Here is a 25,724-nt window from a genome sequence, read left to right on the forward strand (position 1 = left end):
ATGGGTTTGCATTGGTGGAGGGATACTCGTGGCTGATGGGGTTAGGGGAAATGCCTCTGCAGTTTAAATGTTAAAAAATATGCTACAGCCACAACTGTCTGGAGATAGGAGCAGCCATTTTGTTTAGTACTCCTGCTGTGACATCACAAAGTTCCAGCATTATCGAGGACAGTGGATAGTGGATGATGCCATGGGAACAGAACCTTGGGAAGACAAGAAAAAAAAAGAAAAAAAGAAAGAAAGGAAGGAATTTCTTCATTTACTTTGAACACTTTCATTTATTAGTTACAAAAATAGTGGAAATGGAAAAAGGGCTGTTTGACTGGACAGGGCAGTTGGAGACGGGGCTCTGAGTGGTCGTCTCGGGCAACCAATGGTGAGAGCATGTGGGCGGGGCTGATGAAGGTGGGAGGTCATGTGCTGAAACCTCCAGGAATATGACCAACCAGAGTTGGCAACCCTACACAAAATGTCTGTTCCTGGGCTGCCTCTAGTCAGTGTACTGCACCATAAAGCAGAGTAACTGGGAATAACTGAGAGGCACCAGTAAATGTGTACGTATGTCCCTTTATTCCTACATTACAACAGTGACTAGACTTCACAAGCACTTCATTTGCTGTGAAGCGTTTGGGATGTCCTGAGGTTGTGAAAGATAGTATATAAATGCAAGTCTTTATTTTTCTTTCTTAAAAACATTCAGATAATGGGGCAGATCCACAGGCTGCCACTCTGCTTTAGATGTGGCTCTGGGCAACACAGAGCACACCAGACTGAGCGCCAACGTGATGAGCGATGCAGCAGATTCACAGTTACTAATTTTGCCTGTATCACCAGGGGGAGGGGCAGCTGCTTCTTCACGGAGAGGGAGATTGGAGGCCCCATCACTATAGGAGCAGAACGTTCTGTGACTCAAGCACAATGTGCCAGACATCTAAGTGCCATCGAGCTTAGTAACCGCACCCCCAATTGACACTACAGATTCTACATTGAGACGTAGACAATGGTAATTTTAACCTAACCCATCCAGCGGGTTAGAGGAGGGTTCGGATTGGACACTCGTTTTACGGCCCGCCCGATTATACTCCATTGACCTCGATGTAAAATCGCGTGGCTGAATGGCCTCCTCCTGTTCCAAGGGTATCTGCTCTGAAAACCAGCCAATTCCAAAAATATAAAATAACTTAGATGAAATGTTTGTCCCCACAGAGCTTCCTGCTGGACTTGTTGAAGAAAGCAAACAGACACTACGATGACAAGAAGCTGCAGGAGTACACGCAAACTATAGTGAGTAAAGGCCGACCGTGGCATGATGTCCCTTACACCCCCAACTCCACTCAGGCGTCGATGATCCCTGCTCTGGGCTGACCTCAGCAGGAGTAGCAGTATGGCTGCCACCATTGAGCTCAGCACCCTTCGGCTGTGAGACAGCTAGGCTTCCTGCTCCTATTAGTGGCACCTGTTAGAAAATGTGTCAGGACAGGGCCTGGCTGCAATGCTTTCCATGGTTGAATGCCATCTTAGGTGAGGGCAGTTGGCACCCATGAAAATGTACCCCAGCATCATCAGGTGAGGGAAAGGACTAGTGACAGTGCCCCACCCCTCCAGGCTTACTCACTACTGAATGGAATAACTCTCCTCTTCTTTGAAGTTGAAACCCTGCTCAGATTCCTGATTTCAACTATGTAATCAGGGCAAGGCCCCATGTGCAGGACACCACCCCAGTTGAAAAAAGTAGGAGAAAGGGCAACGTAAATAAGGAAGGATAGTGCTTAGGTGACACCAAGATTTAGTTTTAAAAGCCTGTAGGGGGAAAGGAAAGCTGAGGAAGATGAGAATTTCCACAGTCCTGGGAAAGAATGGGTTTGAGTAGACGACAATGCAGTGAGTGTTAATTTGAACACAGTGAGAGTGAAACACACGGGGGACATTATACCTGGAGTTTACCAGGTATACGAGAGAGGAATGGAAGAGAGGAGTCCAAATAAGGAAAAAGAGGAGTAACTGCTCTCTCAATGAAGAAGTAGTACGGAGAGATGTCAAGTGGTATTTCCTTCCTTGGGTCTCCTCATGCTACACCCCATCCTTAGGTTGGCCGTGACCTGCTCCCAGAGTTTTCCACGTACAGGCCTTGCCCTTCTTCCCCCAGATTCGCAGGGCTTCCCCAGCTCTCGGGCTTCCTGCAACTCCAGGACGCCTCCCCTCTCCCCGCCCCCACCACCTGAGAGCAGACCAAAGTGACTCTACCTCCCATATTCCCATCCTTACTGTGGCCTCACCTCAGAGGCTGGGTAACCCCAGACATGTTGTAGAGGAGAGGGCAGGTGGAAATGGGCAGGTTTTGTTTCTCTCAGGTAATCTCCAGTGAAACAATTGGACATTACCAGAGATAAAACACACAGTGATTGTGATGCTCTTGACACCATTTTCATAAAGAAATTAACTGATTACGGGAAAATTTTATAGATACACTGCGAACATCAGTGAAACACAGAAGCATTGTAATCACCATGCGATTAATGCTCTTCTTTTCAGTTGAAAATATTCGATGCAAATGGAGATGGAAAGCTGGGCCTTTCAGAAATGGCACGGTAAGTCAGTCTCTTGAGAGATCTCCCAGGGCTGGAGGTGGGGGGGCGGGGGGAGCGAGGGACTGAGGAGGTATTTAGTCATGATGCTCCAGCCATTATGGTGTGGGACAGGCTTGGTGAACCAGCTGGTCTTTTCCTGCCTGTCAACTTAGTATGTTCGTAGGACATGTGCCGTACGTTGTGCCCAAATAGAGAGAGGGGTAGAGACAGAGGATAGTTTTACAGAAGGATTTAGCTCAGTTGGACAGACATACGGCAAGTGAAGTTTAACATTGAGAAAGACAAAGTGTTGCGTATTGGTAAAAAAATACACATTGAATGGAGTTAAACTAGCACAGAGAATATTTGGAAGGGAACAGGGAGTAATAGCAGACTTTCAGTGCCTGGACAATGTGGCAGGGCAGTTAAAAAAGCCAAAGGAATGCCAGGATATATAGTCAGAACAGCAAAGTACAAGTCTGCAGAGGTTATGCTGGGCTGTGAAGATCGCAGTGGGACTAATATATGCAATTCTGGTCACTGTGCTACATGCATTGGAGAGGGTGCAGAGAAGAGCAGCAAAACTGATTCCAAATGTAAATGGGATGAACAATCAGAGAAGATAGAGAAGCTTGTGGACTGCGGTTTAAAGAGGGGCCCTCAGTCAGGTTTATAAATATTAAATGGCATTGATCAATAAGGTGGATCCAGAAAATTACTGCAAAATTAATCCATTCCCCGCCTTCTTATGGAGTCTCTGGCTTCGATATTAACCCCCTCACAATGGATTGGAGAGGGTCGGGTGAGGTATAAAGACTTGAATATGGGGTCGCTTCTCCAACACGGTGGATATTGTGTGGGGGTCCGCCCGGTCGGGAAACTCAGCAGTGAAAGGGAGGCAGGAGCTGCTGGCTGCGCAAGGTAAGTGCCTCTTTCAACACTCCTTGTGGGCCAGGAGGAGCTAGAGTGCTCCCCTCGGCCACTCAAGGAAGCCTTCGGCCTCCCCTTTGTCAATCGAGGCCTCTCTTAGCGGCGTGGACTGGGAACTGGGCTGAGATTGTCCCAAACTTATAGGACCAGCCGGTAGACAGAGGAGACTTTAACCTCAGTCTGAGACTCGCACCCTCTCCATCTGAGACTCACACCCTCTCCGTCTGAGACTCGCACCCTCTCCGTCTGAGATTTTAATCCTGTCAGTCTGAGATTTTAACCTCTCCGTCTGAGACTCGCACTCTTGTCAGTCTGTTCCCAGTGCTTGACAGGCCAGTGTGCTAACCTTAGTGTGCAAAGGCAAACTCTACAGGGTGAGTGAGTTTGCCACATCATGGTCAGGTGCACTATAAAGTAGGTTGAGGCTGTCTAAACTCATTTCACGTAAAGCCCTTACAGCCAACCAAGAGAAACCATTGAGCTGGATTTGAACCCAGGAGCTAGTTGCTTGCAGGAGTGTCCAAGAGATTAATCTTTTATTCCAGGAAACCCCAGGACAATCCAGGAGGGTTTGCGATCCAAATGACTTTGGCTTGCTGCCTCCCTGCAGTAACACTGCTGAGATTGGGAACTCACCACACATGGAATGGTGCTCATTAAGCCAAGCACTACCATTTGGTGGTGTTGTGTTTTACTAATGTCACACACCACACCACTGTGCCACCTGTGTGCCTTACCTGCCGTGCCACCTCCATCCAGATCCAGGTACACCACCATGCCACCTCGAACCGAATCTGTGTCCCACACCATGCCGCCATCATTGATCAGATCACCAATGTGCCACCGCAATCCGAATCAGCGAAGCACACTGAGGTGGCCCCGAACATTATGAATCTCAGTGTCGGTTAACTTGGTGTCCATGGAAACTACATTCATGCCCTGGAATAAAAGATTAATCTCTCGGACACGCCTGCAAGCAACTAGCTCATCATTGTGCAGTCACATCGACCATTCCAGGGACAAAATCAGATACAACAAGTGTGAGGGAACTCCTAATAGGTGCTGGTTATACATCAGTCAGTCTTTGTACAAGTGATTGGTTCACTCCAGTGTTTGTTCAATAAAGGTTTCAGGGGCCGATTTTCCCGCAGGTGTGGGGAATTGTCGGATTCCCCGAATGTCGGGGTTCCCACACGAATGTAAATGGGTCTGCCAGATTGATGCAATTTTCCCTCAATTGGCCAATTCATTTCCAGCATGTGAGAACCCTTGCTAATTGACTATTTCCAGTCAGAAAATCACACAGTATGATGTCATCATTCGTGGTGCTTTTAAGGCCCACAGCAAGCATTGCAACCTCTGCAGGCTTCCATACGAACCACACAGGATGGCAGAGGAGCCTGCAGCAGCTGTGGCCAGTGCCAGACCCTGAGCTGCCTGCAAATTCGACGAGGCTTCACTGCAGGCATTATTGGATGGGGTGAGGGCCAACAGGGAGGTCCTCATCCCTAGGTCAGGGAAGAAGAGGCCTCCCACTGAGACCAAGGCTGCATGGATGCAGGTGGCAGCAGATGTCAACTCGCTTGGAGTCACCAGAAGAACCTGGATACAGTGTCGGAAGCGATTCCATGACCTTCACCATACAGGAAAAGTAAGTATGAAGTTTCCATCACCCTCCAACTGATCCCCATTGCCTTTCCCCACCAGCACTCAGCTTTAGCACTCTCTTCCTCCACATCCCACTTCACAGTCACATCCATGCACCCTTACCCATTCCCTCTCTCTCTGCTCACATTCACATAACTATTCCAGCATGCAGCCCTCACACTCCCTCTCACTCTGATGCTTTGAGCACAACTGACAACACACAGGGAGGGCCCTTGGTCTTGCTGCCTCACACCATCTTTGTCTCCCTCTAAGTATCTATGCTATGCAATCTCTACACTCACTCCTGCATTCTCACTCAAACACCACTTGTCTCCCTCATTGCAGGAAAAGAGAGCTCACAACAACAAAGAGCGAGCCAGGACTGGAGGAGGCCCACCCTCAATAGCCCACCTGACCCCCTGGGAGGAAGGAGTGCTGGAAATTGTCGGGGCTGATGTGGCTGCGGAAGCTGGGGAAGGAGAGACGGGCAGTCTGGCAAGCTGGTGACAGAATAGTTTTCCATCTCATTGACATAGCATGAGTGGCTGTTATGATTCTGAAGCTACATCATTTGGACTTATGAGTATCTGCAAAATCCAATGTGCATGTAACCTTGGCATCACATCGCTAACTCTTTCCTTTACTCCCCCACAGGACCATCCAAAGCCCCCGTCCCCACTGCGGAGGAGGAAGAGGCTGAGCAGCCAGACGCCTCAGAGGAAGCTCCAACCTCTGAGGGCGCAGTGTCAGCAGAATTCAGCACACCCAGCACCAGCGCAGACACTCACACCTCGGTGGGACCTTCGCGAGATAGAGTAGCGTTGTCACCTGATGTATCACAGCACACAAGTGAGCATCAGCAGATGGTGGAGACAGGGACAGCAGTGAAGAGTCCTCGTCGGAGGGCGCAGGACTCTACCAGCTCAGCTCTGCTGCATGTCGACCCTCTGCCTCTGGCTCCATCTGCAAGAGAAGAGGTGATGGATCTCCATGCACAGATGCAGGAGTCTCTGGCAAGTTTTGTCTCCAGGGTCACTGCGAGTGTGGAGCGAATGGAGGAGTCCATAGCGAACATGAGCAGAGCCTTTGTGGAGTCATTGGCGCATGAACGCATCACCACGGGAAGGATGGCAACCTCCGTGAAAGGATGGCTACAGTAGAGGAGAGGATGGCTACGGCCATGGAGGAGCTAAGTCGCCAGAGTGTTGAAAACATGGTGAGTGTTCAGAATAGACTGACATCTCTGGAGGAGCGATGGTCAGCTGTTGAGCAGAGAAACCAGACCTTCATGGCAGGCCCTCTGAGTAGGACTGCCATTGTACAATCGGGTCCCCATGGCCCCCCTGATGTGCAGCAAGCTGCTCTCAAGCCACTTGCAGGCACTGAGGGGGACCTGACCCATGAGAGGGAGGTTGGTGGCAGACCTCAAGAAAGTGAGGGTTCCTCTCCAAGCGCTCACACTTCCATGCCACTGCAGAGCCCTCGGTCAGAGCCCCGCCGGAGTTCACACCCAACGGAGATAGAGGTCTCAACCCCTGCACAGCCGCAGGAGCAGCAGACTGCTGGCGAGCCCTCACAGGCTCACCACCCCAGAGGACGCCCGCCCAAGGTGTCGAGACAGGAGCAGCAGGAAAGTGAGCAAGGGGCCTCCACATCTGCTGAAGCCACAGGGGAACCACTATGTAGGAGCACGCGTAAGAGAAAAATAAAGCACCACTAATCACAAGGGTAGTCACTTGGGTGAAAAGTTTTGTATATAGTTATTATGTCATCAGTATCTTGTTTATAAAAAATCTGATGGCAACTGCTGCAGTTGTGGCATGTGTCATTTGGCGAATGGGGATTTCGCCTTGAGGCCTTAGGATTACTTGCAGTTGTCAGGATGCTGGTCAAATAGGTAGGAATGCGCAGGGTTTGGCCACTGTCCATGTAAGAAGCAGTGAGGCTACAGTGTTTAATGTACTAGGCTAAGCAAATCTGGACAGGATGAGTGCGTTCCTTGCATCCCGGGTAGCAATGTTCTCACGTAATGGTGCCGCTGGTTGATGGGCCTCTGCAGGATGGTCATTTTCGCCCTCCTCCTCCTTCTCCTCCTCCTCCTCAGCATTATCTTCATCCGAGGCGGGTCTGTGAGGAGCCACTTGGTCCTGAGGAATCTGCAAGCCATGACGCTGTGCCATGTTGTGAAGAACACAGCAAACCATGACGATTTTGGAGACCCTGGCTGCTGAGTACTGTAGGGCTCCACCTGATCTATCCAGGCATCTGAAGCGCATCTTCAGCAATCCGATGGTTTGCTCGATAATGCATCTGGTGGAAATGTGGCTGGAGTTGTAGCGCTCCTCAGCTTCGTTGGTTGGTCTCCTCAACGGTGTCATTAGCCAAGTCCGCAGGGAATAGCCCTTGTCTCCAAGCAGCCATCCCTGAAGTTCGTCTGGTGGCCTGAATAGCAGAGGCACAGTAGACTGGCGCAGTATGAAGGAGTCATGGCAGCTGCCAGGGTACTTGGCACAAACATGCAAAATCTCCTTGTGGTCACACACCAGCTGAACGTTAAGGGAGTGGAAGCCCTTGCGGTTGACAAAAACTCCTGGATTGCGATGGGGTGCCCTAAGGGCCACATGTGTGCAGTTAATGACGCCCTGCACCCTTGGAAAGTCTGCCAGATGAGCTAATCCAAGCGCTCGCGCCCTCACACTTGCTCGATCCCTGGTGAAATGGATGTGTTTGTGCGCGAGGGCAAAGAGGGCATCGGTTACCTGCGTGATGCAAGTGTGTGCGGCTGCCTGGGAAATGCCGCTGATGTCTGCTGCTGATCCCTGGAAGGAGCCTGAGGCAAAAAAGTTGAGTGCGGTGGTGACTTTGAGGGCCACTGGTAAGGAGTGTCGACCTGGTGCTCTGGGCTCCAGGTCTTGCTGCAGCATTGCGCAGATGTCAGTCACTACCGCTCGCGAAAGTCGGAGCCGCCTTTGACACTGCTGCTCAGTCATGTTGAGGTAGCTGACCCTGTGTCTGTAGACCCTGTTTTGGGGGTATCTCCTGCGCCGACGGCCTTCCATGCGCTGGCCCCTTCTGGCCTGTGCTGCCTCAGGTAGGTGAGCCACAGCCTGTCGCTCCTGTTGCTGGTGCTGCTGTTGTTGCTGGATCTGCTGCTGCCGCCTCTGCTGCTGGAGATCCTCTAATGCCAAGAAGGGAAGGGAAAAAAAGGCCCCCCATGCTTCTGGTAGATGCCTCCGTTGAGGAAGCGCTGATTGAGGGTGGCGAGAGGGGCTTCCCAGGAGCTCACACTGGAGAAGTGTGTGAGGCTCCAACCTTCCACAGCTGTGCCTAAGCCTGGAACAAGTTGCCCCAAGCCTGAAACAACAAGGTCCTGCAACCTACAAATGATGTCTGATTAAATCTCTTCTTTCCTGATTGACCTGCAGCTGATAGTTAGCAATCCGATATTGTTCACGCCAGGTTTCATCAGCGGGGTTCCCACCAGGCGTGTTTAACGTGGGAAAAGGCTGAAAATAGCAAGGGCCCCTTAAAATGGCATTATAGATGCCAATTATTGGTGATTAAGGTGCCTGAAGACCACTCCCGCCTGCTGCGGGCAGGACTGATTCGGGTCAGACAAACGCCTGGGTGAAAATCGGGTGGGGAGTCAGGTGGGGGGGTGGTGGTCGTGACCCCCTATTTTTGCGAAATAATTTTTTTTTTTTTTTTTTTTTTTCCCCCCCCCCCCCCCCCCCCCTCCCACACGCCTGAAAGCCCGCCTGACAGCTCCAGGAAAATCTGCCCCTCAGTCTTTGCTCAGTGGGTAGCACTCTTGCCTCTGAATCAGAAGGTCATGGGTTCAAGTCCCATTCCAGAAACTTCAGCACATAATCCAGGCTGACACTCCAATGCAGTACTGACAGAGTGCTACACTGTCAGAGGTGCCATATTTTTGGATGGGATGTTAAACTGAGGCCCTGTCTGTCTTCTGAGGTGAATACAGACGGTCCCATTTTGAAGAAGAGTAGGGGAGTTCTAGCTGGTGTCCTGCGCAATATTTATCCCTAAACATCACTAAAAATGGATGATCTGGTCATTATCACATTGCTGTTTCTGGGACCTTACTGTGTGCAAATTGGCTGCCGCGTTTCCTACATTACAACACTGGCTACACTTCAAAAGTGCTTAATTGGCTGTAAAGTGCTTTGGGACATCCTGAGGTTGTGAAAGGCGCCATAGAAATGCAAGTCTTTCTTTTTCTTTTAAAGTGCAATCTTATATATCTATATTAAAGTACATGATTTTCACAAAAGAGAGGGACATTGCAGACATTGCAATCAGGGAGGAGTGTGAAATATTAGATGAAATAAACATAGTGAAAGAGGAAGTATTAAGGGGCTTAGCATCTTTGAAAGTGGATAAATCCCCAGGCCCAGATGAAATGTATCCCAGACTGTTAAGAGACGTAAGAGAGGAACTAGCAGAGGCTCTGACCATCATTTTCCAATCCTCTCTGGCTACAGGTGTGGTGCTGGAGGACTGCTAATGTCGTACCATTGTTTAAAAAGGGAGAGAGGGATAGACCGAGTAATTACAGACCAGTCAGCCTAACCTCGGTGGTGGGAAAATTATTGGAAAAAATTCTGAGGGACAGGATAAATCTTCATTTAGAAAGACACGGGTTAATCAGGGACAGTCAGCATAGCAAGGGAAGGTCGTGTCTGACTAACTTGATTGAATTTTTTGAGGAGGTAACAAGGAGGGTCGATGAGGGTAGTGCATTTGATGTAGTCTGTATGGATTTTAGCAAGGCTTTTGATAAGGTCCTGCATGGCAGACTGGTCATGAAAGCAAAAGCTCATGGGATCCAAGGCAAAGTGGCAAGTTGGATCCAAAATTGGCTCCGAGGCAGGAAACAAAGGGTAATGGTCGAAGGGTGTTTTTGTGACTGGAAGGCTGTTTCCAATGGGGTTCCACAGGGCTCAATACTGGGTCCTTTGCTTTTTGTGGTATATATCAATGATTTGGACTTGAATGTAGGAAGTGTAATTCAGAAGTTTGCAGATGATACAAAAATTGGCCATGTGCTTGATAATGAAGAAGAAAGCTGCAGACTGCAGGAAGATATCAATGGACTGGTCAGGTGGGCAGAACAGTGGCAAATGGAATTCAATCTGGAGAAGTGTGAGGTAATGCATTTGGGGAGGGCAAACAAAGCAAGGGAATCTATATATATAAATCGGTACATCTGTCTGTCTGTCATTCTGTCTGTCATCGCGTGTGCGTCTGGCGGGCTATGCGCTCGAAAGTTACAGGGCGTACCTACGCGCGCGTTACCTCCAAAGAAAGCTTACGCTTCCGAGACGGTTTTAAGCGTATTTACGTTTCGGCCGGGCTAAAATCGCGCCCGCGGTATCCCAAAAACCTTCAACGTTCCGCTCATTAGCATCTCATTATCCGCTCATTAGCGACAGAGTGACCTCGAGCTCGACCAATCGTACGCCGGGTTGCTGGCGTGTGCCGCCGGGCCAATCGGTGCGTGTGTGGCCGGGCCTTATCGTTCTGAACCGAGGTGAGTCGCCGCCATCTTGATTCCAAACTTTTCCTTTCTTTTTCCCGCTTTCTGCATCTTAACAAAAAACGTTGCTTTTAAAACACTCAGGCCTAGAAATTGAGTTTTGGCGCTGCCAGGGCTTTAGCGCCGGAAGTTAGTGCCGGAGCTAAGTCGCGCTGGTCGGGCCCAAAATTCACTGGTTCTGCACCCAAACGGCTGCCGGCGCTGCTGAAAGCTGTTAGCGCCAGTTTTCAGGCGCTATGCGCTGAATTTCGGCGCTGCGGCGCCCGCTGCGGTGCGGCAGGTTCGGGAAGTGCAGGCCTCCTCCTTCCCTTAAGGAGGAGCTGCCTGCACCCGGCCGCGGCCCGCGATAATCTTATTAAAAATGAGCCCGGCACCTCGGACAAGTGCCGGGCTTGCTTCTGGTCCGGGGAGGGAGCTGCGGCCAGGCGGGCGGCGGGAAAGCGGCCGGCCGCCGCGGGGCCTTTAATGCGCCGGCGCAAACTTGTGCAAGGCACCTCTGCCAGAACGTTGCTTGCGGCTGCCACGGGCGAGGCGGCCGCAAGTCAATTTCGGCGCTGGGGCCCGTCACCACGGCAACCGGGACGCTGCGCACACCGATGACGTCATCGGTGCCGGCGCAGCGCTACCGGTCTACCGCGGCGGAAGGGCCCCAGGCAATTTAGGCGCCGGCGCCAATTGCAGCGCTAGGCCCTCTAGCGCCGCAAAATCGGCGCTAAGGGCACTGAATTTCTAGGCCATATTGTTTTTAAAAAAAAAAAAATGATTTAGAAAGTAATTAACTTATCTAATCTCATTAATTTTCCTACCTTTCCCCGTTTTTCCAGGTAGGCCTAGAAGCCTCGGCGCCTCCTCCGCACCCACGCCCGAGCTAGGCACCTCCCGGCCCCACTCGAAGGCTGGAGGGCCGAGCCTCAGCCCAGCGCCGCTAGGGTGCGCGCGCAGCAGGAGTTGAGATGCGGCATCTCTCTCTGGCTCGGCCGGGGGGCGGGGCTTGCTGAGCGTCAAGCGTTACCCTGGCAACCGGGCCCGCCGGCCGTCTCGCACAGCCGCAATCGGCAGTCTTCACCTCGGGGGGGGGGGGGGCCGCGCTCGCAGCAGGAGCAGCTGAGACGCGGCGTCTCTCTCTCTGGCTCGGCCGCGGGGCGGGGCTTGGTCAGCGTCACTGTTACCCTGGCAACCGGGCCCTCCGGCTGCCTCGCACAGCCGCAATGTTGAAGCCAGCTCGGGAGGTCGGTGCTCGGAAGATCGCGCCTCCGGAGTTCGGTGCTTGGTTGGCGGGGGGGGCGAGCCTCGGGGGTGGGTGGGTGGTGGGCGAGCCTCGGGGGTGGGGGTGGGGGTGCGAGTCTCGGGGGGGCCAACCTCTGGAGTTCGGGGGGTGGGGTTCAGGGGGCTCGGGAGGACGGGGATCAGGGGGCTCGTGGACTCTCCCCCTTCCCCTCCCCTCCCCCCCCCCTCCTCTCCCCTCCTCCCCTCCCACCCTCCCTCTCTTCCCCCCCAGTCGCTCTCTCTCTTTTTCCACCCCCCCCCCCAGTCGCTCTCTTCCCCCCAGTCGCTCGCTCGCTCTCTCTTCCAACAACAACATGCCCTCGAAAAAGCCTCGGCACCGCCGGGCACTTCAGCTAGTCTATATTTATAAATCGGTACTTCTGTCTGTCATTCTGTCTGTCATTCTGTCATTTTGTCATTCTGTCTGTCATCGCCTGTGCGTCTGGCGGGCTATGTGCTCGAAAGTTACAGGGCGTACCTACGTGCGCGTTACCTCCAAAGAAAGCTTACGCTTCCGAGACGGTTTTAAGCGTATTTACGTTTCGGCCGGGCTAAAATCGCGCCCGCGGTATCCCAAAAACCTTCAACATTCCGCTCATTAGCATCTCATTATCCACTCATTAGCGACAGAGTGACCTTGAGGTCGACCAATCGTACGGCGGCTTGCTGCCGCGTGCGGCCGGGCCCTCCTACGGTCGAGTGACGGGACGATTGACCAATCCTACGCTTTGGTGACCTGACGGTCGACCAATCGGTGCGTGTGTGGGCGGGCCTTATCGTTCTGAACCGAGGTGAGTCGCCGCCATCTTGCTTCCGTTCTTTTTCCTGCTTTCTGCGTCTTTCTTTTCAAATATACATTTCCAGCAAAATAAAATTGAATTTATTAAATTGTTTTAAAAAAAAAACTTCATTCATTTGTAAATATTTTTTCTAACCTCAACATTCTTTTTGCTACCTTTCCCCGTTTTTTTGTTAGGCCCTGAAAGCCTGGGCCTTTCTTGCCCAGCCAGGCCCGAGCTAGGGCTTCTGCTAAGCTCCTCACCCCCCACCCCCCCCCCCCCCCCCCGCGTCACGTTACCCGGGGCAACGGCGTCAGTCACGAGGGTCAGTGTGCGCGCGCAGCAGGAGCAGGTGAGACGCAGCGTCTCTGTTCCGCGCTCGGATCGGGCGGGGGCGGGGCTCGGCCACCGGCCGTCTCTCAGAGCCGCAATCAGGCTCGGCCGGGGCGGGGGGCAGGGCTCGGAGAGCGGGGCTTTCGGCCGGGGGGGGCGGGGCTCGGAGAGCGGGGCTCACGGCCTGGGCCCGCCCCTTCCCCCCCGCCCTCCCTTCCCCCCGCTCTCTTCCCCCCCCCACCCGCTCTGTCTCTTCCCCCCAGTCGCTCTCTCTACCCCCCAGTCGCGCTCTCTCTCTCTCTTCTCCCGCCCCCCCCCCCGCCCCAGTCGCGCTCTCTCTCTCTCTCTCTCTCTCTCTTCCAACAACAACATGCCCTCGAAAAAGCCCCGGCACCACCGGGCACTTTAGCTAGTACACTATAAATGGTAGGACACTGCGTGCAGTTCTGGTCATCACATTACAGGAAGGATGTGATTGCACTAGCAGGGTTGCAGAGGAGATTTACGAGGATGTTGCCTGGGCTGGGGAATTTTAGCTATGAGGAAAGATTGCATAGGAACAGAGGAGGCTGAGGGGACACCTAATTGAAGTGTATAAAATTCTGAGGGGCCTAAATAGAGTGGATAGGAAGGGCCTATTTCCCTTAGCAGAAGGATAAATAACCAGGGGGCATAGATTTAAAGTAATTGGTCGGAGGTTTAATGGGGATTTGAGGAGAAATGTTTCACCCAGAGGGTGCTGGGGTCTTGAAATCACTGCCTGAAAGGATGGTAGAGGCAGAGACCCTCATCACATTTAAAAAGTATTTGGATATGCACTTGAAGTGCCATAACCTACAAGGCTACGGACCTTTCCGATGTCAAGGATCGCAAGCTTCATCAACTCTTGGACACCAACGCCCCTCCGGAACCTTCTTCCCCTTCACTTTTCTCTGACCCCCCTTCTCCCAATCTCACCCCCTGCCGCGTTTTCACTATCCCCTCTGACCTTCTCCTCTCTGACCTCGAACGATCAGTCCTCAGCAAAGGCCTGAGCTTCATCCCCTTACGCCCCCACCTCAATAAATTTCGAGCTCGGCACGATGCTGAGCTCTTTTTCCACCGCCTTCGTCTCTGTGCCCACTTCTTTGGTCAGGAGTCTTCCCCTCGCACGGCTGACCCTTTCTCCCGCTTTCAGAATTCTCGTTCTACCTGGACCCCTCCCTCTGGCCTCTTACCCTCTGTAGACCTTTTCATTGCTAACTGCCCCCGCGACAGCAGCTGTCTCCATTTCTCTGCTCCCCTCACTCACTCCAACCTACTTCACTCTGAACTTGCAGCACTCCATTCTCTCAGATCCAACCCCGACATTGTCATTAAACCTGCTGACAAGGGTGGTGCTGTTGTTGTTTGGCGAACCGACCTCTACCCAGCGGAAGCTGAACGCCAACTCTCCGACACCTCCTCCTACCTCCACCTGGACCATGACCCCACTACCGAACATCAAACCAACGTTTCCAAGACACTCACTGACCTCATCTCCTCTGGAGATCTTCCCCCCACGGCCACCAACCTTAGTCCCCCAACCCCGCACAGCCCGCTTCTACCTCCTTCCCAAGATCCACAAACAGGACTGCCCTGGTAGACCCATCGTTTCAGCCTGTTCTTGCCCCACGGAACTTATCTCTTCCTATCTCAACCCTATCTTTGCTCCCCTTGTCCAGTCTCTTCCCACCTACATCCACGACTCTTCTGACGCCCTCCGCCACTTTAACAGTTTCCAGTTTCCTGGCCCCAACCGCCTCCTTTTCACCATGGACGTACAATCCCTCTACACCTCCATACCCAACCAGGATGGCCTGAGGGTGCTCCGCTTCTTCCTCGAACAGAGGCCCAACCAGTCCCCATCCACCACCACCCTCCTCCGCCTGGCTGAACTTGTTCTCACATTGAACAACTTCTCCTTTGACTCCACTCATTTCCTCCAAATTAAAGGTGTTGCTATGGGTACCTGCATGGGTCCTAGCTATGCCTGCCTTTTCGTGGGATATGTGGAACACTCTTTGTTCCAGTCCTACTCGGGTCCCCTCCCTCACCTCTTTTTCCGGTACATTGATGACTGTATCGGTGCCGTTTCCTGCTCTCGCCCTGAACTAGACAATTTCATTCACTTTGCCTCCAATTTCCACCCTTCCCTCACCTTCACATGGTCCATCTCCGACTCTTCCCTTCCCTTCCTCGACTTCTCCATCTCTGGGGATAGGTTATTGACCAACATTCACTACAAGCCCACTGACTTCCACAGCTACCTGGATTACACTTCCTCCTACTCCGCCTCCTGTAAGGACTCTATTCCATTCTCCCAGTTTATCCGTCTCCGCCGCATCTGCTCTGACGATGCCACCTTCCACACCAGTGCTTCCGACATGTCTTCCTTTTTCCTCAACCAAGGATTCCCCTCTACCGTGGTTGACACAGCCCTCGACCAGGTCCGTTCTGTCTCCCGCACTTCAGCCCTCACCCCTGCCCCTCCCTCCTGGAACCACGATAGGGTTCCCCTTGTCCTCACCTTTCACCCCACCAGCCTCCACATTCGATGGATCATCCTCCACCATTTCCGCCACCTCCAACGTGATCCCACCACCAAACGCATCTTCCCCTCCCCTCCCATTTCAGCATTCCATAGGGACCGCTCCCTCCGAGACACCCTAGTCCACTCCTCTATCACCCCTAGCACTCCTTCCCCGTCCCCCGGCACCTTCCCATGCAAGCGCCGGAGATGCAACACCTGCCCATATACCTCCCCCCTTCCCACTGTCCAGGGCCCCAAACATCCAGGTGAAACAGCGATTTACTTGTACTTCTTGCAATCTAGTATACTATATTCACTGCTCACGATGTGGTCTCCTCTACATTGGGGAGACCAAACGCAGATTGGGTGACCGCTTTGCGGAACGCCTCTGTTCAGTCCATAAGGGTGACCCCGAGCTTCCGGTTGCCTGTCATTTCAATTCACCGTTCCATTCGCACTCAGACATCACCGTCTGCAGCCTCTTGCATTGTTCCACGGAAGCTCACTGTAAACTCGAACAGCACCTTATCTTCCGATTAGGCACTTTACAGCCTTCCGGACTCAATATCGAGTTCAACAACTTCAGATCATAACCTCGACCCCTATTATATTTTTATATTTTTTATCCACACTTTTGGTTTGTGACTTTTCCTTTTTTTTCTCTCTCTCCCACATAGCAGCTGTCTTTCACTCTGCCAGCGCATTTCACACTTTATCTAGAGTCATTGTCTGTTTCTTTACCTATCCTATTACTATCTCGTCTCACCTTGACTATCTCTTAACGTCTCTTCTTTCATCCCCTCCCCCATTTCCCAGCCCCCAAACTGCCTTTTGTTTCATTTCCTGCCTTTTCTCTCAGTTCTGTAGAAGGGTTTCGACCCGAAACATTTACTCCATTTCTCTCTCCACGGATGTTGCCTGGCCTGCTGAGTTTTTCCAGCATTTTCTGTTGTTATTAAAGCTACGGACCAAGTGCTGGAAAGTGGGATTAGGGCGGATAGCTCTTTGTCGGCCGGCACGGACAAGATGGGCTGAATGGCCTTCTTCTGTGCTGTAACTTTCTATGGTGTAGCAAGTGATTGGGCTGCTGTTAAATTTCTGTCACACTAATTCTTTCTTTTCACTTTCTTTAGTTTATTACCTGTCCAGGAAAATTTTTTGCTGAAGTTTCAGGTGAGTGTATTGAGCTCTTTTCTCCTGTTTTCATTCCACATTTCTCCCCTGAAGGTACAGAGTCGTGCTCGGAGTACAGTTCCACGGGCGCTGACTGTAGTCTGGTACTTCGCCCAAGTGCCCAATCTTCATGTGTGAGCCTGGATCGTGAGTGCCTATTCAACTGTGTAGGGCATCATAGCCAATGCTAATCCTTTCCCAGTGCACTTTCTAGCACTGGATAGTGATCGGGAGCAGCAACCTCTGCTGATTTTGCTTTTCGATAGCCCAGTAGTATCGCTTCTACCCCCAGCTAGAGGTCAGCTAACTAAACACAAGCCAGAGGTTTAATTTGGGACCATCCTTCTTGGTGTGTACGACTCAGCACAAACCACACAGTGCATTTACCTACTGGGCCATTAGGGGGTGCCCTTCTGCATCCTTGTAATAGGCAGAAGAAACTACACAATACAGTGGACTTGCTGCACCCATTCCCCCATGACATTTAAAGTTATCCAATGGCCTGGTATCATTATTGTTATGAAGCCCTTATACAAAGCTTCCCTGACAAGCTTTGAAGTGGAAATATCCATGTTCATTCTCTTCAAAGTCCTTGAACTCACCAGAGTTCCAACTACTTGCTGTACCTCTTCGAACACCCCTTGTTCAGTCCAGGTTACTGCCCCACCCACAGCACCGAGACTGCCTTGGCCAAAGTCGCCAACAACATCCTTTGTGACTGTAACCATGATACATTATCCCTCCTTGTCCATGTGGACCTCTTCATGGTCTTTGATACATCGACCACTCTATTGTCTTCGACCACCAGCCTTCCATGGTATTGCCTTCTCCTTTGATCACCTTTTCATTCCTACATGTCCAAAGATAGACGGCACATCTTTTGCAATAGATTCTCCTTTTGCGCCTGCGCCAAAGTTCCATCCTTGGCTCCCTCTTATTCCTTACCTACATGCAGAGTCTCAGCAACGTTAACTGTAAGTAAAAGGTCAGCTTCCAAAAGAACGATGCAGGCTCCCAGCTTTACTTCTCATCAGTACCCTTGACTCCATGACTGTTACTGGGCTGTCTGGTCACTTGTCCGATATCAGATCATGGATCAGCCAGAATTTCCTCTGGCCTAATATTGGCAAGACCAAAGCCGTCCTGTTTAGCTCCCACCAAAAATTCTGCCTCCTAGCCTCCAGCTACACACCCCAGCACAGCTGTTCACTGAGGTTGACTCCATCAGTGAGCAACCTTGGTGTCCTGTTTGATCTTGGGCTGAGCTTCAAACTCTGTATCCTATTTCCACCTCCACAATATCAACCATTGACACTCTCCGCCATGCCTTCATCACCTCTGTGCTCAGCTTTCCTCATACCATCCTCGCTTGTCTCCCAAGCTCCACATACACAAACTCCAACTCATCAAAGATTCAGCCGCCTGAATCCTCTCATGTCTCATTCTCCAACCACCCCCACCCTCCCCCAGCGCTCTGATTTCAATATCTTTGTCTTTATTTCTAATTCCCTCTGTGTCTTTGCCCTCCCTTATCTCTGCAATATACTCCAACGCTATATCTTAACCTTACGCTTTGCCCGGCTGACCCTGGCCTTATGTGTGTCCGCCAGTCCCCCCGTCACCACTCCTACTCCACCTTCAGTTATCACACCTCCGCACTTCCTTCTCAAACCCGTCCACCTCACCAGCCCTCTCCTACCTCTTCAACCATATCTTCAAGCATCTCTTCTAACCCTCATAACAAATCGCTGTTCACTGTCAGTTCCACTTTGTGATGCTTTGCTATGTTAAAGGCGCCTATACAAGTGCTAGTTGTTGTTGTCCATGAGTGCAAGCAGACTGTTTAACCCTACATGTTGTCTCTTGTCTGTTCAATGTCTCTGCTACATTCAATTTATATTTTTAACAAGTTTTCTTAGTTTTACATTCATCTAGAAAAGGATGTCAATGCTGGAAATTGAAACCCTTTCCACTTTTCAGCACGGGGTATGTGTAGACTAAAGCTCGCCGTATGCTGCCCACAAGTGTACCCTAGCTCTACACTCAGAATGGACCAATGTTACACTTCCATTTCTGAACAGCAGTCACCTTTAGAGTCGCTGAGTGAGATTGCCAATCAAACCCAGTTCCCAGCGGTTTTATGCTGTGGACTTGGAAATGTGTTGTGGTTACCCCCAAATAACCTCCATAGACAAAGAAGACTTTGATTGCATCAACCTGGGCTGGATTTAATCCAGGTGACATAAGTGAAAGACCAGAGTCTAACCCTCGTCTCCAGACCCTAACTATAATCTTCCAAAGTTCTCTCGATTCAGGCACCGTTCCTTTAGATCGGAAAATTGCATGTCACCCTGCTATTTAAGAATGGTGAGAGGGAAACCAGTGAATTATGGACCAGTTAGCCTAACATCTGTTGTCGGGAAATTACTAGAGTCTATATTTAAGGATAGAGTGACTGAACACCTTGAAAATTTTCAGCTGATCAGAGTGAGTCAGCATGGATTTGTAAAGGGTAGGTCATGTCTGACGAACCTGATTGAATTTTTTGAAGAGGTTACTAAAGGAGTGGACAGGGGAATGTCTATGGATGTTATTTATATGGACTTCCAGAAGGCATTTGATAAAGTCCCACATAAGAGACTGTTGGCTAAAGCTGAAGCTTATGGAATTGAAGGCAAACTATTAACCTGGTTATGAAATTGGCTGAGCGGCAGGAGACAGAGAGTAGAGATAATGGGCAGGTACTCTAATTGGCAGAATGTGACTAGTGGTGTCCCACAGGGGCCTCAACTAGTCACCATATTTATGAACAACTCAGATGATGGGATGGAAAGCCACATAAAATTTGCTGATGGCACAAAGATAGGTGACATTGTAGGCAGTGTAGGTGGAAGCATAAAATTGGAAAGAGATATTAATAGATTAATTTAATGGGCAAAAATGTGGAAAATGGACTTCAATATAGGAAAATGTGAGGTCATCCACTTTGGACCTAAAAAGGATAGATCAGAGTACTTTCTAAATGGTGAAAAGCTAGAAACAGTGGAGGTTCAAAGAGACTTGGGTACATAATCCAGGTACATAGATTGTTAAAATGTCATGGACAGGTGCAGAAAATAATCAAAAAGGCTAATGGAATGCTGGCCTTTATATCTAGAGGACGAGAATACAAGGGGGTAGAAGTTATGCTGCAGCTGTACAAAGCCCTGGTTGGCCCACACCTGGAGTACTGTGAGCAGTTCTGGGCACCACACCTTAGGAAGGCTATATTGGCCTTGGAAGGATTGCAGCGTAGATTTACCAGAATGATACCTGGACTCCAAGGGAGATTACGAGAAGAGTTTACACAAACTAGGGTGTATTCCCTGGAATTTAGAAGGTTAAGGGGTGGTATAATCGGGGTTTTAAAGATATTATTAAGGGGAACTGATAGGGTAGACAGAGAGAAACTATTTCCGCTGGTATGGGAGTCTAGGGGGGAAAAATTTGTGTTTGCCAGCAAAGTTGTCGGTGTTACCAGCAACTGCAGTTATTGGCTGCTGGAAATGGCCACAACGCTAACCGAGTGAAATTGGTCTGGGAGCATGGAGATAGGTGGCTCAGCGCTCACCTTCCATGCAACGTCGTCCTGGTAGTGTTGTTGGAGGGATCCGGGATGAAGTTTCTGTCCAGTCCGGCGTTGCAGCTTCCCACAGCCTCTGGGAGCGAAACTGTGGAACGCACTAGGAATTGTGGGCAATGAAGAGTTCTGAGAATTAAAGGGGCCATGCACACTGAAGCTATACAAATTAAAATGCAGTGAATAAATATATTTTTCAGCCCTTTCTGCCTTTTAAGAAATATACAACATATAAAAGTTCCAAATGTGAATATTCAGTTGTTAAAGCTGAATTACCTTCCTAACCTCAACTAATGGGAAAACTGCCTCAGCACTAACACAAATGGCTCAGCAAGCCAGGGAAGGGGCACCGAGGGTCTCACATGCAGCACTCCAGCTTTGTGCAGGGAGTCAACACTGCAAGAATGGCCCTCTACCCACAGGAGTCAGGAAGCCCCCCACCACCTGGCTCCAGTACTCAACGAAGCTTCTTGACTCCAGACCACTGGTCACGGTCAGTGAATGCATCTTCAAAAGCCGTCTCCTACCAACTGCACCACTAGCCTCACACACTGCTCAATGCACAAACCCCAATCACTCACCACCAACAATCTGCACCAATGGCGAGGCTCATATCCCATTCTTAGCCTCACCTCACCCCCTTGGAGGGAATGGTGCAGGCCATTCTTGGCAGCGGCATGTCTGAGCCCTCGGCCAGCGGCGGGGCTGAAAGGATACAAGATGCAGGTAGACTCGTACGTTATCCTCCTTCTGGCATGCACCTCATGCTTACCCGTCCTCTCGTCATCACAACTCCACCCTTGTGCCTTCCTCATTTCACACACCCAAGAAATGCAGCCTGCCCAGCCAGTCTGTCCCTTTAAGAGCTGCAGACATCACCACTGTCAGCCTGCTTGCATGCTAGGTTAACCTGGCATGCTTAGGATCCAGCGCTGAATTCATTTTTCTTTTCCAGGGCGCTGCCAGTTACCAGCAGTGCAAAGGGGGGAGAGCAACATGGCGGCTGCCGCGGGACCCGCTACCAGCTGGCGAAAGAGCGGCGGCTGCCATTTTATGTGCTGGTAAGGAGATTAATTTCTAGCCCTAGGACTTGAGGACATAGCCTAAAAGTTAGAGTCATGCATTTCAGGAGTGAAGTTATGAAACACTTGGGGGGAGAAGTTTAGAACTCTTCCACAAATGGCAATTGATGCTGGGTCGATTGTTAATTTTCTATCTCAGATTGATAGATTTCTGTTAGCCAAATGTATTAAGGGATATGGGGCAAAGGCGGATATAACAGATATGATCTCACTGAATGGCGGTACAGGCTCGAGGGGCTCAATGGTCTACTTCTGTTCCTATGTTCCAATATTGACCTTGGCTCATTGGTGTCATAAAGAGCAATTCACAGTCCAATGAGAAAATAGCTTATAGTGACTGGGTGGGGCTAACATCAGTCGCTCGTCTTTCATCTTTGGGACCAGAATTCAAATTCAACCTTAACTGATGGGATGGCAGTCTCCTTTGTCTGCTGGCTGTAAAGGGACCACATGAAATGAGTTTGTCAGTCTCAGTACCGATTCTAGGCAATCTCACTCAGAGGCCACAGGTTGGCTGGTGAGGGAAATGGGAAAATTCCACAGTGGTGCAGTAGGTTGCTCCGAGGTTGTTGCACACTGTTGGGGCAGTGTAGAGGGAGCTTTGCTCTGCATCTATACCTGACCTGGGATTGCCCGTTGCTGACACCAGGTCCCTCAAATGAAAAGTGTTTCATTCTCCAGCCCTAACCTCCCACACCTTGGTAAACACAAAACAGCATCCACAATAAAATTTAAAATAAATAATTAGTTGATCCAGCATGAAGGAGGGAGCTGTTTACAGGTAAAGCTCGATTTTACACATGAAAGATTGATGAAGTTCGATTTTACTCTCAGGATGGCAGAGGATCAAAGGTAAGTGTCAGTGCGAAGGTGATTACAAATCCACATTACAACATTTCATGTTAATAACAGAAGTTTCCTCTGTGTTACAGTGCTCATGTGTGAGTTGTTTTGTCATTGTCTCTGTGTTTTACTGTATATTCCTGTGTAAATACTCCCAGAAAAAGGAAGTTCGTGCTGGTATACTAAATAGCAAAGATATATCTCCAGCTGTTTGACATCTAGCCTTTTCCTACTGACACTCCAGGGGTCTCCCACTTACTGCCCATTCCCCAGGGCTCTGTCCCACTTACGGCCCATTCCCCAGGCTCTGTCTCACTTTCTGCCCATTCCCAGGGTGCTGTCCCATTTCCTGCCCATTCCCCAGGGCTCTGTCCCACTTCCTGCCCATTCCCCAGGCTCTGTCCCACTTACTGCCCATTCCCCAGGGCTCTGTCCCACTTACTGCCCATTCCTCAGGCTCTGTCCCTCTTACTGCCCATTCCCCAGGCTCTGTCCCACTTACTGCCCATTCCCCAAACTCTGTCCCACTTACTGCCCATTCCCCAGGGCTCTGTCCCACTTACTGCCCATTCCCCAGGGCTCTGTCCCACTTACTGCCCATTCCCCAGGCTCTGTCCCACTTACTGCCCATTCCCCAGGGCTCTGTCCCACTTACTGCCCATTCCCCAGGGCTCTGTCCCACTTACTTCCCATTCCCCAGGGCTCTGTCCCACTTACTGCCCATTCCCCAGGGCTCTGTCCAACTACCTGCCCATTCCCCAGGCTCTGTCCCACTTACTGCCCATTCCCCAGGGCTCTGTCCCACTTACTGCCCATACCCCAGGCTCTGTCCCACTTACTGCCCATTCCCCAGGGCTCTGTCCCACTTACTGCCCATTCCCCAGCCTGTGTCCCACTTACTGCCCATTCCCCAGGGCTCTGTCCCACTTACTGCCCATTCCCCGGGCTCTGTCCCACTTACTGCCCATTCCCCTGTCTCTGTCCCACTTACTGCTCATTCCCCAGTGCTCTGTCCCACTTACTGCCCATTCCCCGGGCTCTGTCCCACTTACTGCCCATTCCCTGGGCTCTGTCCCACTTACTGCCCATTCCCTGGGCTCTGTCCCACTTACTGCCCATTCCCCAAGCTCTGTCCCACTTACTGCCCATTCCCCAGTCTCTGTCCCACTTACTGCCCATTCCCAGGGCTCTGTCCCACTTACTGCCAATTCCCCAGGGCTCTGTCCCACTTACTGTCCATTCCCCAGGGCTCTGTCCCACTTACTGCCCATTCCCCAGGGCTCTGTCCCACTTACTGCCCATTCCCCAGGGCTCTGTCCCACTTACGGCCCATTCCCCAGGCTCTGTCTCACTTTCTGCCCATTCCCAGGGTGCTGTCCCATTTCCTGCCCATTCCCCAGGGTTCTGTCCCACTTCCTGCCCATTCCCCAGGCTCTGTCCCACTTACTGCCCATTCCCCAGGGCTCTGTCCCACTTACTGCCCATTCCTCAGGCTCTGTCCCTCTTACTGCCCATTCCCCAGGCTCTGTCCCTCTTACTGCCCATTCCCCAGGCTCTGTCCCACTTACTGCCCATTCCCCAAACTCTGTCCCACTTACTGCCCATTCCCCAGGGCTCTGTCCCACTTACTGCCCATTCCCCAGGGCTCTGTCCCACTTACTGCCCATTCCCCAGGGCTCTGTCCCACTTACTGCCCATTCCCCGGGCTCTGTCCCACTTACTGCCCATTCCCCCGTCTCTGTCCCACTTACTGCTCATTCCCCAGTGCTCTGTCCCACTTACTGCCCATTCCCCGGGCTCTGTCCCACTTACTGCCCATTCCCTGGGCTCTGTCCCACTTACTGCCCATTCCCCGGGCTCTGTCCCACTTACTGCCCATTCCCCAAGCTCTGTCCCACTTACTGCCCATTCCCCAGTCTCTGTCCCACTTACTGCCCATTCCCAGGGCTCTGTCCCACTTACTGCCCATTCCCCAGGGCTCTGTCCCACTTACTGTCCATTCCCCAGGGCTCTGTCCCACTTACTGCCCATTCCCCAGGGCTCTGTCCCACTTACTGCCCATTCCCCAGCGCTCTGTCCCACTTACTGCCCATTCCCCGGGCTCTGTCCCACTTACTGCCCATTCCCAGGGCTCTGTCCCACTTACTGCCCATTCCCCAGGCTCTGTCCCACTTACTGCCCATTCCCCAGGCCTCTGTCCCATTTACTGCCCATTACACAGGGCTCTGACCCATTTACTGCCCATTCCCAGGGCTCTGTCCCACTTACTGCCCATTCCCCAGGCTCTGTCCCACTTACTGCCCATTCCCCAGGCTCTTTCCCACTTGCTGCCCATTCCCCAGGCTCTGTCCCACGTACTGCCCATTCCCCAGCCTCTGTCCTACTTACTGCCCATTCCCCAGCCTCTGTCCTACTTACTGCCCATCCCCAGGGCTCTGTCCCACTTACTGCCCATTCCCCGGGCTCTATCCCACTTAGTGCCCATTCCCCTGTCTCTGTCCCACTTACTGCTCATTCCCCAGTGCTCTGTCCCACTTACTGCCCATTCCCTGGGCTCTGTCCCACTTACTGCCCATTCCCCAGGGCTCTGTTCCACTTACTGCCCATTCCCCAGGGCTCTGTCCCACTTACTGCCCATTCCCCGGGCTCTATCCCACTTAGTGCCCATTCCCCTGTCTCTGTCCCACTTACTGCTCATTCCCCAGTGCTCTGTCCCACTTACTGCCCATTCCCTGGGCTCTGTCCCACTTACTGCCCATTCCCCAGGGCTCTGTTCCACTTACTGCCCATTCCCCAGGGCTCTGTTCCACTTACTGCCCATTCCCCAGGGCTCTGTCCCACTTACGGCCCAGTCCCCAGGGCTCTGTCCCACTGACTGCCCATTCCCCAGGCTCTGTCCCACTTACTGCCCATTCCCAGGGCTCTGTCCCACTTACTGCCCATTCCCCAGGGCTCTGTCCCACTTACTGCCCATTCCCCAGGCTCTGTCTCACTTACTGCCCATTCCCGAGGGTTCTCTCTGACTGACTGCCCATTCCTCGGGCTCTGTCCCACTTACGGCCCATTCCCCCAGGCTCTGTCCCACTTGCTGCCCATTCCCCAGGCTCTGTCCTACTTGCTGCCCATTCCCCAGGCTCTGTCCCACTTACTACCCATTCCCCAGGCTCTGTCCCACTTACTGCCCATTCCCCGGGCTCTGTCCCACTTACTGCCCATTCCCCTGTCTCTGTCCCACTTACTGCTCATTCCCCAGTGCTCTGTCCCACTTACTGCCCATTCCCCAGGCTCTGTCCCACTTACTGCCCATTCCCCAGGGCTCTGTCCCACTTACTGCCCATTCCCCAGGCTCTGTCCCACTTACTGCCCATTCCACAGGG

At 51.6% G+C, this 25,724-nt stretch overlaps 1 protein-coding gene across 1 annotated transcript in view; it reads left to right on the plus strand.

Annotated features, from left to right (window-relative positions):
* Nucleotides 1–16,941, plus strand: part of LOC147116202 (calretinin-like) — a 400,230-nt gene extending 383,289 nt beyond the window's left edge. The window contains exons 6-9 of the mRNA XM_085992021.1: nucleotides 1,207–1,284; nucleotides 2,533–2,588; nucleotides 16,764–16,803; nucleotides 16,858–16,941. Of these exons, the coding sequence (XP_085848147.1) occupies nucleotides 1,207–1,284; nucleotides 2,533–2,588; nucleotides 16,764–16,803; nucleotides 16,858–16,941 (258 nt within the window). The remainder of the gene's footprint in view (nucleotides 1–1,206; nucleotides 1,285–2,532; nucleotides 2,589–16,763; nucleotides 16,804–16,857) is intronic.
* The last annotated feature ends 8,783 nt before the right edge of the window (nucleotides 16,942–25,724 follow it).

This window comes from Somniosus microcephalus, chromosome 6 (assembly GCF_052327205.1).
Source record: "Somniosus microcephalus isolate GS21.2 chromosome 6, FLI_Smic_1.0, whole genome shotgun sequence".
Taxonomy (NCBI): domain Eukaryota; kingdom Metazoa; phylum Chordata; class Chondrichthyes; order Squaliformes; family Somniosidae; genus Somniosus; species Somniosus microcephalus.